Here is an 18181-nt window from a genome sequence, read left to right on the forward strand (position 1 = left end):
CCTATAATTATAGTCAGTGTTGTCCTCTATCTGTTGCTGACATGCATGAATCATTACATAGTACACATTCATTTTTCAAATGGCAGAATTTTTTATGAATACCATAACTGATCTATAGTACTCACTTCTTCCTGTAATACTAGTAGACACACAGCCTCTGACATGGGAGTGGTCTATACGGTACTTCACCATAAGAATGACCTGCACTTCGCCACAAAACAGCAGCCTGCTTTTCAGAAAATGAGGATAAAATTTAGATCATGATAAACTCTTGAAAAAAATTATGCATGTCTACTTTGGTTTGATGCCAACTCAAAACCAGCAAAATGAACAAATAATTATTTAAACGGTAGTATTTTTCACATTTTATGTTCAGCCCAAGGTGGATTTCATGACAGTGGTCACACTGTTCATTTAGTTAATTCAACTGAAGCATTTGATTAGCCATCTGCATTCCTTTAGTTCCATCCCTAGCTCTGCAGATTGCTTTACAGCCTCTTTCACTTAGCACACTGGCAGACTATATTGATTCAATCCACTGTTGAGACTTGGATAATCAAAAAACCATTAATAATTGATGGTTTGTGGAGTTTCATCCTGACAGAACACATTTCCTTAGAAGTTCTTGCATATGTTTTTCTGCACAACTAAAGTTATTTTTTGAATACATATTTTTATGCCAGCTTCTCAGAAGTAGTTTGTTGGTTAGATGATTCAAGTGAAGCCATTTTAATAATGACAAAGTTCAGTAGAGGCAATTATTGCACTTTCAGTCTTGTCTGTTAGGGATTATTTGGTGACAGTGATTGAAACCTGTAAATTGTTCCCTCATACATTTTTTTTAAATTTTGCAAATAAGAAATGAACAACACATAGTCTTATAAATATGCTTGTTTATATAGCAGCATTAAGCCTAAAACTAGATTTTATTTTTTTTTATCACAAAAATGGATCTGGTGTTTCATAATACTTCCTCAGATATCTATAAAATGATTCTCTATTTTTCTTATTTTTGTTTCTGTCAAAAACTTCTGTGGCATTAAGTTTTAAGGACACTTTTTTCAAAAACATTTTTAATGTGCTTATAAGGGCATTTATGTATAAATACTTAAAGATGACCTATGCATTATGTGTGTGTATGCAAAAAGGAGAGAAAAAGGAAAAGAAGAAATGGGAGGGGAAAATACACTGCTACTAAGCAAGTTTTCTTTCCGAAAAAGATTACCTTTATGAGAGGTTAGTTTAGTTCAGGGCTTTCTGTTGCAAAATATCCATTAAGAACTACCTCATTTCAAGTAATCTCCAGCTTTGTGGCTAAAAAATATGTGCATAAAAATGAAATATGTTGTCAAAGAAGTTGCAGCAATACTAAAGCCCTTTAACTGTTTCAATTACTAGAAATAGTTCATTGATAATGTTAAAGAGTTAACAGTAATAATATAATCCATGGCAACAAAGCAAGAGCTCAGTTGGCACAAATCCTTTACTGATTTCAAACACAACTGCCTATCCTCCCATGTCTTTAATTTATGTTAATTTAGAATTTTAAAATTTTAGAATTCTAGTAACTCCGAAACTGCATTTTAATATCAAATTTTTAAAAACAATTACCTTTTTTCAATATCAATGTTAATGTCTGTTGTTTATAGTTACATTTCTAATTTTATAAGCAAACTGGTAGAAATAAACTTAAAACATTACCAACAATCAAGATTTTTGCCAAATATTTAACTTTTAATTGTAACAGTATTCATGCCATTAAATAACTCAAAACCCTGATATAAACAAACCCAACTACTGCAAACTATGAGTGTTGAAACATGTTAACATCTCTCTAAATCCATATTTTGTTGCACCAAGTTATCTATAAAAAGCGTCTGTCTACCCTAATACATTCCCTGTTACTTAAAATTTTTATTACTTCCAGGATCAAGAGGGTTGGGGTACAGGGGATAGGTACTGTGCTTGATAACTTCCCATGCTTGGGTCAAAAGTGGGGTGGGTGGGTGTACAAGTGTATACATCCAACTGCGTAGGTTTAATATCCAGTCCAGAACACACCGCAGAAAATGACTGAAATGTGTAATCCGGCTGATCGGGTATCCCAATGGTAGTTTTTTTTCATTTAGGACACAAAACAAAATATCTCGTACCATGTTGAACAAAATAATCCGCAAGAGTACTCTCACAACAGTCAGCGAAAGCATTCACCCACTCAAAATTAAGGAAACAGACTATAACGGATTAATCTCTGCTGCTTCGTCTTCGAAAGTCAAACGTTTTGTCTGGGTTTATGGCGTAACATCCACTACACTTGAAACGACTGATTTTTCTCTTCGTATAAACCATGGCTGGACTGATAATCACCGGCGGGCGAATAATCGATCCTGCAAGCGGAATGGACACTGTGGGCGACCTACTAATTCAAGATGGACGTATCGCGCAAGTAGGAAATCATAATGGCGGCGCTAGCGGCGACAGTGGTGGCGCGGGGGTCTCGAAAACTTTGCCCACAACCGTAGAAGCAAATGGCTGCATCGTGACCCCTGGCCTCATCGACTGCCACGTTCACGCATACGAGCACGTGACACCTCTGGGTCTGAATTTGGACGAGAGGTGCCTGTCACGTGGTGTAACAACGGCGGTCGATGCAGGCAGTGCAGGTACGCAGTATGGCAACGTGAAAAGGTGAAAACTTTACTTTTCCGAATAGAAACACCATCATACACGGTCTGTGTTCTCCCATTCTTTAAAAGTCAAAAATATCATCCTAAAATCTATTTAAACTCAGAATATATTATGGTATTAAGCATGTAGCCAAAGACATTTATACGGAAGATTTTTTTTTTCCAATGGTGATCATTCTGCAAATAGTCGACACCCAGGCTCGATGTTCTTATCAGCAGTACAGAAAAGCTGTACTGATTGCAATGAGCAAGAGCTGTATCGATTATTTCAAAAGATAAGTTCAAACTTCTATGCATTTAAATCCATACATTTTTACACATAAAACTTACATCGTTGCAGTTGCATCTATAGAAACATACACTATTAGCATACGACTGAAACAATTATGAAGTGTTAATTTCACGTGTGCAACTATTTTGATTTATTTTAAAAAAATAATATGCAGGTTTTTATAATTCGTGGATAACGGTTTTAAAACTACTCGTTTAGATATCGTTGGTTCACTATAGAAAGCCGCAGGCAACAGCTCTACCGCTGTTCCAAAAGTAAGCTGTAGCGTGCCAAATACGCATGCGCACGGAGTCGAGGTCAGACAACAGCAGAGGGTGGGTAGACGGTACGGCTGGCCATCTGCCAAGCGTGTGGCTTGGCTCAGTGCCAGTAATACGCCTTCAAACTGTAGTGTGAGCAAAGCTCGATGCCTAAAAACCAGCTGGCAAGGTGGCAGTGTAAGAAGTAGTGATATTTTTAGTTGCTGATTGGCAGGATCTGAATAGAGTTGATGCGAGTTTGAAAGGTGGCAGGCTGGCAGCGAAGCCATGTTTCTCGCTGCACCTATGTGTTGTTTGTTGCTCAGAAGTACATTTTGGTGCTCAGCGTTTTGTAAATATCATTAATAAAGAAATCAGTATTAAGTATATTATTGAGGTTGTTGAACCCTCTCCCTCTCTCTACTTATCCCATTTCCTGTCAGGAATCGTAAAGTATTTCAGAAAAGACATTTCTGACATTCATTCTCCCACACGCACAGACTTTTATTGGTCTTAGTTCGTAGCTACATGATTCGGTTAATAAAGTGCTCATCTGATTCAGTTCAGCATTAATTAATAATTTACTGAAATGGCAGGAAAGACAATTAATGGTGATATGAACGATTTTGAAGTATGCATGCATGTGACCTTCGCCCCAAGTGGCTGGTAGATCAGTTCCTGTCGGATTACACCAATAGGGAAATCATCATGGAAAGACATGGCGTTTGCACCTGCAATGAAAATGGGAAGCTCTCCACAGACCTGTGCTTTCAATGACCAGGTCAGAGGTGGCACTGTGTTCCCACACAAAATATACACAAGACAACTTGCACTTCCCCTGATGGCCAGACGGAAAACCAGACTAACCATGTAACATTTGCTCGAAAGTGAAGGAGTTTTCAAGATGTCCCAGTGAGAAGAGGTGCAGATGTTGCTTTAGAGCACCAGCTCCCAGTGGCACTCTTCAAGATTAAGCTGAAGTCCTTCATTGATCCACCAGACAGACCACACCACAAGTTCAATACTCAATACCTCAAGGAAAAGGAAACAAGGGAAATTTATAACTGTGAAGTCAAAAATAAGTATGAGACCATTTCAGGACTGACAGAAGAATCATTGGAAGAACACTGGTCAACACTCGAGAGCATTAGGAAGACAACCTGTACAGATGTTCTAGGGAAGAGGGGAAAAAAACAAGGAAAAGATGACTTCAGAGACCTGGGTGAAGAATGAATCAAGAAAAAGGCTGCAACAGAAGCTCAACCAGTGTCAAGACCAGCAAGAGAAGGAAGGTATCAGAGCTGAATATTGGAAAGCCAACCGCCAAGTGAAAAGGTCTGTCAGGGAGGACAAGAGACGCTTCACCCATGAACTGATAGAGGAAGCAGAGACATCAGCTATACAGGGAAACATGTTGTTCTGGCCTTGAACCAGGCTGGTTCATGACACTAAGCTAGCAGATAGCTCTTGATAACTGTGGCCAAAGCTTGATGTCATTTACATCTTGGTCCTCACTCAATAGGCGTAAAACACCAATCCACCTCCCCATCTCCGACCTCAAAAGAGACTAGTCAGCAGAAACATGAGAACAGAAGACACAAAAACTACAAAACCATGAACCTTTCACTGGCAATAACCTGTGGCTTTTGTACCCTGAATGTCAACAAACACAAAACAGCACCTAAATGTCAACAAGAGGATGCCAAGTCGTTATATCTTGTTCGTAAAATCCAATTTTAAGTTCAACGATCAGTCTCCAGAAAAAGATTTCAAACTTAGCATGGTCTCTTAGCAGTTTGAAAATAGAAAGAAGACTCAAATCATTCACAAACGAATCGTTACAGTCGTAACTAAAAGGGCACTCAAAGCTTCATGGGAAGTGATAATTATAAATGCATCATGACTCATACTAATATTCAAAAAAATGTTGAAAATACTTTTTTTTTATTTTTGGTTTAAGGATCAAGGTTGTCTTGTGACATTAAGGTCATTGAGGAACGAGGTGTTAAAGTCTTCACTTATCTCGAGGCCAGCTTCTTGTAAGGGTGGTGCAAATTTCTTTCTCTCACTGTCTCATCTTCCCTAACCCTTAGTGGCGTCACACAGGGAAGATTCGGACGCCGTTGCTCTAACCAATAGACGAAAGCTAATGAATGTAATTAAAAAAGCAAAGTCTAGTAGCATACCAGATAGAACAACGTGTATCTACCAAAGTTTGAGTGTATATGACTGTGACGAATTGGTGCGAGGAGAAGAGTAGCCCATAGTTCACAGCCTCGGAATCTGGTAGGTTCCCGGGACACGAACTGTTCCTTTGCGCTGGGACTGGTAGCTCCACTCGGCTATCTTGCCCTGGTTATTGGAGATGAGCGGCGGGTGCGTCTCCTACTACGCACAACTGACGGCAAATACCACGAACACCACTGCTGGACTATTTCTCTTGTCGAAGATTCCTGCCGCTGCCCCACAACAGTTGCCCCTGGCAATGGACGGCAGCGACGATTCCAAACAGCAGCGATGATTTGTCAGCTGTCCTCTGAAGACGACCACAACTGGACCTGTGGCACGGTGGGGTCTACCAGCCGCTACCTCGCACTTCTTGCTGCCGGAACACAGTTGGCTCTTTTGCTTGTCACTTGGGAGAACCAGCCTCTTATTTGCACCGCACTCTCGTCTCTATACAACCAGACCGCAAGTGCCAGCAGGTAGTGATATACGTTTTAAACGGAACGAGCCTCCCTTTCTCAGACCTCCTGCCTTCGACTGAAAATCACAAAGTGAAATCTCTGCTAGAACACGAGGGAAAAGTCTCGACTACAGCTCTGCTCTAGCCCATACACTATTAGACCACGTGACCCTCTGATCCGCATCTAACTTGCTCTGACGCTATCGACCTTTGACTAAAGTGACCATATCCCCCTGCACTATACTCAGGTAAACCTAGGACATATCCACCGTCCCTCTTTCTCACGGTCAGCCACCTCAACCTCCGACTGTCGGGACACTCTCTAGCTCCCTCATTCAGCACCGGTGTCCAGTCGTTGTGGTTGTGGTCTTCAACCAGGCTGGTTCATGACAATGGCCAGTATGCTCGAAAGTGCCTTTCGTTGTTTTCATTGCTTGAGAGTGTCGTAAAGGTGGTCCAGCGCGTGTCTAAACGCTCGTGCGACTCGCAGCCTGCAGCCTCGAGATAGGCGCACAAAGTGTGCAAACTCTGCAGGGCGGTGCCAAACGTCTGTAGGTCGGCCTCAGAGGCCACGTACCGATCAAACACATCTTCCGTGACCCCCAGGGGCAGCTGCAGATCTTGGCAGACGTCTTGACTTCCGCACCGTTGGCTTCCATCACGAAGCTGGAGTGTCGGTAGTCGCTGACGATGGTTGTTCTTGTAATGCGATACCACTCCAGCCTCTCTAGGTGGAGGGAGTCGAGCGGCATCAGTTTCCCCACCGCCTTTGCTGCCCATGCTGTATTGTCACAGTGTCCTCCCGACGCCAATTCCACAAAGTGATGCTGCACCAGCGACCGGTAGTGGAGATGATGCCCTGGTCCATGGGCTGTGTGATAGGCGAGATGCTGAGTGGCATGTTGGTCAGCATCATGTCGTCGGCGTCGGCAGCGCATTTGTCCACCAGCAATGACGATGCGGCTATACTGTGACCTCATCGTTTGGTCAGTCTCTTTTAACCACGCCCGCCAGGTGTAAGGGGTCAGATAGGCGTTTTCGATGGCTTTGTATTGGAATAGAAATGCCCAGTTACTTATGCGCCGAGGGTATTTCTTTCCGATGGTTAAGGGAGTGAACTTTTTGCTGTCATCCATGTATCAGACTTGTAGCAGTGTCACATGTTCTTTGGGCACGACAACAGTGGTGTCATCAAGTAGAGTCCCCCGATACAATCCAGTTTCATCAGCATTAAAAAATGTCACTAGGGTGGAAATTGTTTTATATTGTCGGGGAAACCTCGGTAACCCATTTGTCTGTGCTGTTTGCATGCTTTTTATCAGGCTTATCCTCTTGCTGCCTCTTGAACTTGATTCCGTTTCGTTCTTTTCACCGCTCCAGCCAGCCGACCGCAGTCTGTTACACCAAGAGTTTCTGTGAAGCTGTTGACCTCTCCATCATCAAAAAGCTTCTGACCGGCAGCGGTAGACTTAGAGCTTAGCTGAACCAATGGAGGAGAGCTGCCTCGACATTATTTGTCTTTCTGGTCTGTCTGCGTATTTGTTTAGGGTTGATGTTTCTCCAGTCGTCGATGGTCTGGTCTTGTTCTTCGCTATCTGACTGGAATGCACGCCATAGATCGCAGCTTTCGCGTGTCGGTATTCTCTTTACCACGTCGACTCTTTCAGCCAACGAACGACAGGGCCTTCTGCTTACTTGATGTCACCATGATAGTTTTCACGTAGCTCTATTCACTTCTCTTCACATAATATTCATGTGATTTTGGGCAGCGCCCAGGGGATGATTCACAATGATACGCTGCTGCCATTTTTACAGCGACAGATGCCAAGTAGGATAAAAGTATGGGAGTCACAGTATGGGAGTCACTAGCAATGAAGCTTGTCACTGTCATGTGAAATCTCGACCACTGCAAGATCCCAGCGCCAGTGCTTGCAGCCGAACTATCCATTTAGACCTACTGATGTGCACGTGGGGGCATGATGTTGCCTTCTTATCGCCGTGCTTATAAACGAAACCCGTAGTCGTTGAGCTGAAAGGACACATGCCTCGATCTGCGCATCAACCGACATGCGCGCGCAAGTGAACTAGCGCCACTGGGCGGGGAACCAAGAAAAGTAACTCACATAGATGGTGCTGATGTAACAGAAGACAAGTGCATCAGTGGTAACAATAGACAAATGAGACTATGAGCTACAATTCCTCATTGAAAATAACAAACGTTGCATATAAAATGTGGCATGACTATGAATGTACATTTTTGTGCAGATAACAAAACAGTGGTTAATAATGAGTCGGGCAAATGAGGCTTTCTTTTTCCTCCATGTTCATTTTATTTCTGAAAAGCTTCACACGATCGAAGATAGTATCTATTATTTAAATGCATTCCTTTTTTAAGGCTGATTGCTTCATGTTTTAAACAAAGATGACATGCACCACTTAGGCCAAATATACAGTAATTTAAGTTTGATAAAACCAAGACAGATAAAGATAATGTTTTAAGCTATTATTTTACAAATATACACATAAATACACTCACCTAGAGACCACAGTTGCCAAACAGAGGTGAGGTTAATAGGATGAGTTATGGACAGGAAGCGTTAATGGGTTCTGTAATTGAAAACAGACGCAGACCGAAGCTCATACTCATGAACATCGGCGATTTACTCATGGGTAAAATTGCTAGAGAACTATAGGTGGCTACGTTAACCCAACAGGCAAACTCCCGATTCATGAGTCACTAAACAGGTAAAGTTATCTAACCTACTGACATAGCAGAAAATTCCAGAATAAGGGTGCGATTCAAGCGAAGTGAAATTGATTAAATCTGACCAGATCATGTTCCTCAAATGTTAGAGGACAAAAATACTTATTTTCATTTGGAAACAAAATAAGCAAGAGAAGATGGGGAACCTAACAGCATTATGTCCGTTGCGATATTTAGTGTATTTGTTTTTTTAATGATGTCTGCTACTCACAGATTATAAATCAATAATAATAAAAGATATGTACCAGGTTTCTGCACATTTCTATCTGTACAGTTTATTTGCATGCAGAAAGAGTCTGTGTTCGCTTCTGTTGAGCTAAATCAGTCCCCTCCGCGTTTACCCTGTATTACAGAAATTTATTCAAAGAGTCCCTCTTCGATTGATTACCGGCTGGTAAAACAATTCGGGTAGCCTGTCCTGAGTTCATGAATATTGGGTTTTATTCATTATCAGCGGGTAGCTGGATTACCCAGTTTCGGGTAACCACCATCATGAATACAAGCGGTTGATAATCAAGAGGTTTAATAATTCAAAGGTTTACGGTTTGTGTACAGATTGCAGAGTGCTTACTCAGGTTGTAGGTATTTGGCGGAGGTAAAGCAGACTACAAGTTAGAGGTACCTATGGTCGCAAAACATTTGTCCCATCTGCCCCAAACTGATCGATCTAGGATCAGTGAGTAGCAGATTCGCATACCTCTGAAGAAAATGCTCCTTTCTGTGTGAGTAGACGAGAAGAAATAGCAGGAAGATGATCGTGTCTCAGGTTCCCACCATTAATGTTCTAATCACGATCCCCATTAACAAAATTAGTGTAGCTCTATATCAGATTGATCATTAGACTAATGGTATTGGTGCTGGGGTTGACTTGTTGCCCGTGAATACTGGTCTGTCGTCGCTATTCTTTATCGTTATCTTCCACTGGCACATTGTCTATACCTGCCATGTCTGTATCACGCTGTGTCCTGATGATCAGAGAATGCTATATTTGTAACCTTTTAATATTGTGGAGTAAATGTGCACTTTATTTTAGCGATACATTGACACGTAAACACCTATGTAGATAAATAGCCATCTGCTGCTAAATTCACCCTCACGTGTATGTCTGCACCAGCAAGGTTCACTCAACCCACTGAACACACAACACGCTCGCCTCACTACAAACCCAAAAGAGAATAACACTTAGGTGGTTGCGGTATTTTACTGTTATTCTTCAGCACTAATTACATGTCTAACTTTGCGTGTTGCTGATGTTTTGTTGCAACAGGATGCAGCACCTTGCCTGGCCTGCGCAAGTTCATCGCCGAGGGCTCTGCCTGTCGTCTCTACGCCTTCCTGCACATCGCGGCTCATGGCTTGGCGTCGGCGGGCTGCGCAGGCTTGTGTAAGAACGCGGGAGGGGGAGGGGGAGGGGGAGGGACGGGCCTGGGTGGATGGGCTGGCTCAGAGAAGACTGGGGAGGAAGAGGGGAATGGGGGCTGCTAGCCATTTGTGTTCGACCCGGATACGGAGGGTTATGCGGAGGAATCTCCTTACCGGAGGCTCAGATATTAAACGTATGATTGAATAATTCATATTATTGTAATTGCGCATCTGGCGTTGCTGTGTCGCTCAATATAATGCCAGCACGGGCAAGAGAGAGAGAAAGCGCACATGCTCTTCTGCGCAGATAGCAATCCGAGTTCCACAAAGGGAGCAAGCAGTAAGGGATGCGGGTTCTGTTAAAGATATATGGCAACACGCTCTGCCCTTTGCATGTATTATTTCGAGGCTTTCGCTACAGTTTACGGGAAGGATTTCAAAAGAGCGCATCTCTTTGAGACAAAGGTGGATATATGAGAAGGAGTTATATGCTTTATCGCAACTTTGCTAAATCACGTCTATTTTCTGTGGCTAAATACAAATAAGTTATCTAGAATACACCTCGCGTATCAGAGATATTCGCCGAAGGTGGAATACTGCAACCAGGACCGTTCTTACCCCCCGCGGGGCCCGAGGCATAGGGTATGTGATAATGTGCGGGGCCCTTGACACCACGATCGCCACGGTTGTTATTTAATGAAATGTGCGGGGCCCTAGGCAGATGCCTCGTCTGCCTGCCCCTAAGCACGGCCCTGACTGCAACAAACTATGAGCAGATGTGAACTAGAAAGAACTATATTTAGCTTGTCACGGAAAAGGAATGTTTAATGTGATACCTAGTATAGGTGAAGTTACCTAACCGACCATCACAAACACTTGAACGCATAAGGGGCGGGGAAGGGAAGAGGAGAGTTCGGATACACGGGTCTGGTTCATGTCTTTAATTCTGACACGTGACCGTCCAACACACGTGACGTGTCGTCGGCAGCTTTGATGTTATGCGAATTGCAATAACAGCTGACATGCTGACACTCGATGATAAGATTCTGACGCGCTCTTTTGTTGGTTTTTTTTTTATTTGTTGTTGTTGTAAAGAGCGCTAAAATTCTAGTATTTATCGACAGAAATTTACTGATATTGAGTATGCAACACATGGCCCCTTCACACTTGGGTTCCTGTAGATCATTTTAACAAACACTGGTGGAGTAGTTTACCAGATTTGATTGCAACCCACCCTCCACCAAAAAATCGTAATAACGGCAATGTGTTTCCTTTAAGAACTGTTCAGATCCTTGCTGGCTAAGAAAAGAAAGAGGGATGGAGAACCCTGCCATGGCCTACGTGCTAAACAGCAGTGACATTTGCACAGAAGACGAATCGATACTGCGGGAACGATAAAAGCGCGGCTGCGGTTGCTATCTGCGAGCAGGGAGGGGAGGATGAGGGTGAAAACTGTGGAGAGCTGGCAAATGCACGGCAGCCCATTTCTGGGCACAAGATGAAAGCCATTGCTTCATCGATTTTGTCGTTCGCCATTCTATCCGATAGAGGGAAGAACCGCAAGTTGTGCCATTTGCGACACTAAAGCGTGCCTGTAGATAGTTTGCAACCAGCCAGTCAAAACCGGTTTCAGGCACAAAGAAGCAATGGCTGGTTACGGCTAGTACGCCTGACAAACAGGAGCGGTTTTTTTTTTAAAACCCACTCTTTTCATTCCTTCCCCCCTCCTTTTAACTGTCGCGGCCACGCTGTTCCATTTACATTTAGCTGTGAGGTTATAGTCCTTGTTGTTTTTATTATACGTGGCAGTATCAGATAAAAATCTTTATTTAGTTAACTGCGTTTGGGAAAACGTAAACGAAGCTGTATGCAGATTTGTGCCCATCCAAACAAGACAAAGTTGACATGAATAATACGCGGACGTGAGACAAGACGTTGGCAAGAATAGGCGCGCTTGTGAACTGTCCTCGCGATCCGTCATTAGGTCCGTTCCTGTAAGGGCCGTGTTAGTAGCTTGAAACAGACTATAGCCCTTGAAGCGCCTCCCTTCCCTTGCCCTCTACCCCCTCTTCCCCTTCAGCCTCGTTGTGGCCCAGCCAGAAGTGAACATGTGGCAGCCATACTTTCTCGCGTGGCTTAGTCATCCTAGCGCGACTCAACCCCCCAAGACCCTGATGGTACAAGTTTGTTTCATGCTGAACAGTAATGCATTCGCTTCAGTGTTTTGATAATGTGTTAAAAACAGCATCAACCCTTAGCATTCATGAACACGTGTCTTTATCTTTAAAAATAAAACTCATTTGTTTCGGCGAAAACAAAAATGAGACTATAGCGGAAGTGCCTTCACTGAGCTGCGATCTGTCACAGCAAAACTTTGCGGATGCATTCTGAGCTGTCAACATTGTTCTCCCCTCTCCGGGGGGAAAAGCGATTTATATAAAAAAAAGGGGAAGTGTTTTAGAATTGCAGATCCGCCGAATTGCCGACTTGTGGTATAAGCTGGTGTCACTTAAAACACTGACAATATCACCTCTGGTGAGAAAGACCAGGGATTTTACGATTGCAATTTTTTTCTTCCCGGCAGACGCTTTGGCAGCGAGGTGGCGCAACGATTAGCTCCTGCCACAAATACAGTAAAGGTTGGCTGTCCTGGGTTCAGCTCTCGTCTTGAGCATGCTATTCTTTCTCTGCATTTGGCTTCTGTTTACAGGGCTGGCTGCCTTGACGTGATATAGCCTTAGTTGCTGGCTCGGGGTAAAACACCAATTTCCCCTCCCCACCTTCACGGCATACGCTTACAGCAAGGCCTGTATTTGTGCTTGGGAAGGGTGGAGATATTTCCCAAGCGTTCTGCTCAACCTCTAAACGACATCCCCCGCTGTTGGCCCTGCCAAGATCTCGTGCTGTGGTTCGATCGAAACAGCCAGCAGGAGAGAGAGAAGAAGAAGACAAAAAAAAAAAAACTACAGTGCGTGCGCTGAGCCCTTATCAGCATGCATTGTCAGCACAATGAACCTGTTCAACTGTTTCTGTGCAAAGTCTGCAGCTCACATGGCGCTTGCCAGCTGCAAGCAAAAACAACCTTGAAAGCAAAGCAACTTGTCTGACCACCCTGACTAGAAATTGTCATGGCGGGGCCCAGCCCTTTCCCCACCATCTGCTATCACCTCACAGCTGTGGCGCCACTGCCGGCCGGTCACCATATGCGCGCTGCAGCAAGACAAGCGATGCGCTGGCACACACAACGGATCGACTGTCGGGCTGCAACGACTGGCTAATACAGTCGGGAGCATGGTGTTGCAGGGGTATTGCATCAGATTGGGTGTCAACTGACGCTATCAATAAGTGACAAATGTCATGACACAAGACAAGATCCGCAAATAGGAAGGGGAGAAAAAAAGATTGTGCGTAGAAGTAGCTGGGAAAGCTCGTTCGAGCGACATATGCGCAGGTCCATAAATGTTGCACTACGTCAGGCATGTCATTGCGATCTCAAAAGGCTTGGCTAGCTGCAAACCCGTCTGACAGGAGCCAGTGAACATGTCCTGCCACGTCGAGTGTTTTAGTGCAAGTCTCATAAACAGAATGTTTTAGTCACTGCCATTGTTTCATGAGTGATGTCGATTGTGAAACCATGTCGAGGATCTGTAGCCGATAGAACGGAGAAGTTTTATTGACACAGCTGCTGCCCATTATCAATAAAATGAAGCGGACTTCCCGGTTTTCTCGGAATTCTTATTTTCTTTTCCCTAAAAAAAAAAAACCCTCATCCGTTAACTCTTTTCACAATCAGTTCTATATGCTGAGGATATAAAACCAGCTTGGTTCACCTTTAACAGATACCAAACGCTACAACTCCCCGCTGATAGGATATATGTAAACCTCTCCCCTTTATTCGTATAACAGGCGTGTGCATGTGTACATCAAGTTTTGCTTTCATACAACCAGATGTTTCGGGAGTCCGCTGACTCTACAATCCCGGCCTTTCCCTCCCTCCACCCCACCAAGCAAGGAAGAGTTTTGTTTGAAGTCATCCCAGCCACGCACAGGAACGTTGGCACGACGCGCGTGGCCGTTTGGCCGGTTGCCAGGGGGTCGGTTACTGTTTTGCCTCATGTCTTGGCATCTTGCCAACGTACACAAAAAATAGTGCACACAGTCCGTGCGTCCTTGCTTTATTGCATGTAGCAAGTCGCATGGGGAATGAGACGCCGTGTCGTCCCCTGAGGCCCAGTCTGCATATTTTTGACCTCGAGCCACCATAACAAACATCTACTGTGAACTATAAACCTTTGCACTGCTGGAGGGGTGGGTGGGTTGTCAGAAAGGTTAAACAAAGTGCTCTTTGATAGCTGCAGAGCAAGGGTTAGTATGCACGCATTACATCTGCAATTTCCACAGTTAAGATGGATCATATGGGAGAAAGAATTGTTGTCAAATGATGGGAACTATGAAGACAATCATCTAGTAAAACATGTGGTTAAAATACACACAGAATACAGATGGAAGACACCTTTCAAAGCATAGAAAACCAAGACCTTCCATCCTTCTGCACGTACAAACGTAGCCCTAGTATCCTCCCCCAAGATGTGTAGCAGTTTCTTTGAGATTTAGAGCTAGTAATGGTGAAGACATAAGGTCCTTAGTAGTAATAATGCTCTGCACCAGACTCTTTATATTCTAAGATTGGTTAATAATCCTGGTAGTGTTACTGAAGAGTTGATGGATTTAGTAGCTTTGCGCAGCATCAGCGTTGCCGTCGAAGATGGATGAATGTATAATTTGTTTTAAAAAGTGTGCTCGATCGTGTAATTCTCTCTCACACACAAACTTAAAAATATGGCGAAACTATTTCAGACATCTCGATGTATGCAGTACGTATGCCAAAAGCTGATTTATTATCGTGTCTGTCTGCTTCTCGAACATACTGTGTGCATTACGTACATTTCTCTCTTCCGCAGTGAATGGAGGAGAGTGTGATTCTCTAAACCAGCTGGATGTCGAACAGTGTGTTGAGGCCATTAAAAATAATCCGGATCTGGTGGTGGGAGTGAAGGTGCGCATTACGGCTAGTGTTGCAGACGATGGACGTAATGAACAAGAAAGCTACAGGTGAAACGTTCCTTCATAAAAAGCCAAAACCAAAAGAACACGTCGGTGCGACCAGACAAAATGGAAGCACTGACGGAAGGGACGTAATTTTAATTACTTCCCTTTTCACGTCGTTTGTACCCTGTATACCCCAGCCAAATCTTCAGTTTGTCTTTCAACGGTGACATTTAATGGAAATTTTACTATTATTTTATACGGAGATGTCAACAAATCACTTTGTTCAGCTTAAAAGTCTTAGTGTCTTTTTATGGAAAGATTTAACCTAAGGGTTCAGTTTGGTTGATTTTTTGAGCATTAGAAAGCAAATTTTTGGCTGTAATAGGAGAGCACTTCAGGCTGCCCAAAATGCTGCAGTGCCTCTTATGGTGCATCACAGTTTTTCTACCATACCCAAGGTCAAGACTGAAGGTGGGTATCCGTTTTTGTTGACAGCACCATACAGCCAACATTTGATTGTTAGGGCTTGGCAAAATTGTTATTTTTTTTCTTTCTCCACTCTCAGTATAGTTGCTTTGTTCAGTCAATGTTATTTTTGATAATAAAATCATAATAACATTAAGTGAAATGACCATCATCACAAGCGACCTTGAGATTTAGATTATAGTCTTTTTATTGGTTAAACTAAAACTAAAATTATTTGAAGATTTGTCGAACTGCCACTACTGAAGTGGATGTGGTTAGTTAAGTGTAACTCATTTAACATTGAACTACAATTAAGTTAAACTAGTGAAATAATTAAAATGTGATATATATATGATGTTTTTCAACATTTGTGTAACCTGGCAATTATGCTTAGGAATGAAAAACTGTGAATTGGAGGAACTGACCAGGTAAGTAGGAACATAATGTACGAAGTTACAGAGCTGTCCCAAAATTGCATTGACATATATTTTTAAAGCATTGTTATTTATGCATAAATTTGTTAATGTGTCTAGAATGAAGTATGATGTCTTGCAGGATTTCTTAGCTGCCCTGGAGATATGATCAAAGGAGATATTCATACTCATACCTACCACAACCATCCAGGAGGCATTGTTGATTCCTCTGGCAGAGTGATTCAAGATGTACTGGATGCTAGGAAGCGTGGAGTTCTCTTTGATGTTGGACATGGTGCAGGTGTGTTAAACACAAGGAATATCCTGTTATTGATTGACAAAGAACTAATGCAAATTGACTTTACAAGCACATTTTGCTTTGTTTATTTTAATCTCACTCAAAGGAATAAAGTCCTTGTAAACATCAGTTGTAGAATTGCCACAGTCCATCCTAGACAGTGAGCGGCTACTATCATCTGTGCTGATGTGATCAGGTGATAATTTTTCACTTCAGGAAAGAGCACAACTGGTTAATACACCACCTATATGCAAGCTGTACCTGGTGTCTTTCCTGGTGTTTTTTTGTGGGAATGTAGAAGAATGACTTTCAGAAAGAAAGACTCCCTGCCAGAGACAGATACATATATATTCTCATACAATTTACTGACTGATAGCTTCCATGACTTATATTAATTGGTATCTCCAGGTTCCTTTTCTTGGGATTCCTTGGAGGCTTGTGCTAGAGATGGTTTCTGGCCAGATCTAATCAGCACTGATTTGCATGTTGAAAGCATGAATGGTCCAGCCTATGATTTGACCAGTGTTATGACCAAACTGCTGCATGCTGGTATGCCCTTGGTTGATGTCATCTCTGCAGTGACATCAAAACCAGCAGCTGCCATTGGAAAGAGCAACATCATTGGATCTCTGAAAGTATGTGATTATTCCCAACTCCTTTTTTCTGTCATATTTCCTGACAGTTTCAACAAAACAAATCTTTTTTTAAAAACTTGAATCTCAGCTTATTTTAAGCATGAAATAAGTAATACAAAATCTGACAACAGATAGGACACGAGCAAAAGCTATGGACCATTAATTGAGGAATACAAGATCTTACCAGTGCAGCTTGCTGATAATTTATTTTCAGTTGTTTTTATAAGCTTTTCAAGGTTATCCTCATATGTCCACAGGTTGGCATGGAGGCAGATGTAACTATTCTACGCATAGAAGAATGCAGTATAGAGCTAGAGGACACAGTAGGACAGACAAGAAAAGTCACCAAGAGAATAGTGCCAGTGAGGGTGTTTCGTGCAGGGAAAGAGTATCCCATTAGAGAGTACTGTGAATATCCCAATCTCAAAAGCAAAGCAGAATGTTTAAACAGAGCTAAGCAGTATGCAAAATTAGCCCCAACTTTTGTCAGAAAATAGTGATATTTTTAAACTGTAAAATGAGGCATTTCACAATGGTTTATTTTTTTCAATTTACTGATGTGTATTCAGAATACTTTATTCTTGATCAATATGTCCTCAGTCAGGCTTGAAAAGTGTCATATATTGTTTTGTGTGATCTGGGACAAGTGGGCAGGTATTAACAGTTTTACTGGAGAAAATCAGTGAATATTTATCAGTTAAATGCCTGATGTATATTCAGACTTTTGTTTAATAGCAAGTGCTTGCATTTGTAACGTATTAAAGGTGATCATATATGACAGTTTATGCATATAATTAGTTGGAAATTGTTGTGCAGGAGGCAAGTAGTGCAGTTTTTCTGCTAAACATGTTTGAACTACAAAGAAATTGCTTAAAACATCATTTAAATTTTGTCTGGCAGAATCATGCTCAAATAGTGTTGCAAGAAACTGCAGAAACTGAAAAAGGTTCTAAAGTTGTCAGTGAATAAAGTCCCTTTGCAGCAACTAATATAAGCAGTTCTAAAAGTCAAGGCTGTTTCCAATGTTTCAGGACCTGTTAAGAACCCATACTCTACACCCATTGTCAGATATATAAATTATTAGTAAATCATGATTCATGCTCTAGAGTAGCACACTTATCTTGCAAAGTTAAAAAAATACATTATTCTTTTATATCTGCAGTTTCCATCAACCATTTTTTTTAACTTAGAGATTTCCTTAAAAATAGTGTGAACATCTATCTTTTCTTATACAAAACACCTCAGTAGTATTTTAGCAACTCACAAGAGGAATAAAGAAAGAGACAACGAG

The 18181-nt window shown here is 42.3% G+C and overlaps 2 protein-coding genes across 3 annotated transcripts in view; one reads left to right on the forward strand and one right to left on the reverse strand.

Moving 5' to 3' along the window:
* LOC112557423 (protein split ends-like) overlaps nt 1-2388 on the reverse strand; it is a 45670-nt gene extending 43282 nt beyond the window's left edge. Inside the window, exons 1-2 of one of the 2 annotated variants that reach the window (XM_025227253.1) lie at nt 2154-2388; nt 126-226 (exon numbers count right to left, since the gene is read on the reverse strand). The gene's annotated coding sequence lies outside the window, so the exon portion shown is untranslated. Of the gene's footprint in view, nt 1-125 lie in introns of both variants that reach the window. The other variant, XM_025227252.1, reaches the window with a different exon arrangement.
* On the forward strand, nt 2260-17675 carry LOC112557429 (deacetylase Oant_2987-like). Its single transcript, XM_025227271.1, has 7 exons — nt 2260-2663; nt 9936-10052; nt 14992-15142; nt 15465-15550; nt 16100-16258; nt 16664-16890; nt 17148-17675. Exons 1-7 carry the CDS (start codon nt 2348-2350, stop codon nt 17385-17387), a joined length of 1296 nt encoding a protein of 431 aa, XP_025083056.1. The 5' UTR covers nt 2260-2347; the 3' UTR covers nt 17388-17675.
* Nucleotides 17676-18181: the final 506 nt, after the last annotated feature.

This window comes from Pomacea canaliculata, linkage group LG2 (assembly GCF_003073045.1).
Source record: "Pomacea canaliculata isolate SZHN2017 linkage group LG2, ASM307304v1, whole genome shotgun sequence".
Classification (NCBI taxonomy): domain Eukaryota; kingdom Metazoa; phylum Mollusca; class Gastropoda; order Architaenioglossa; family Ampullariidae; genus Pomacea; species Pomacea canaliculata.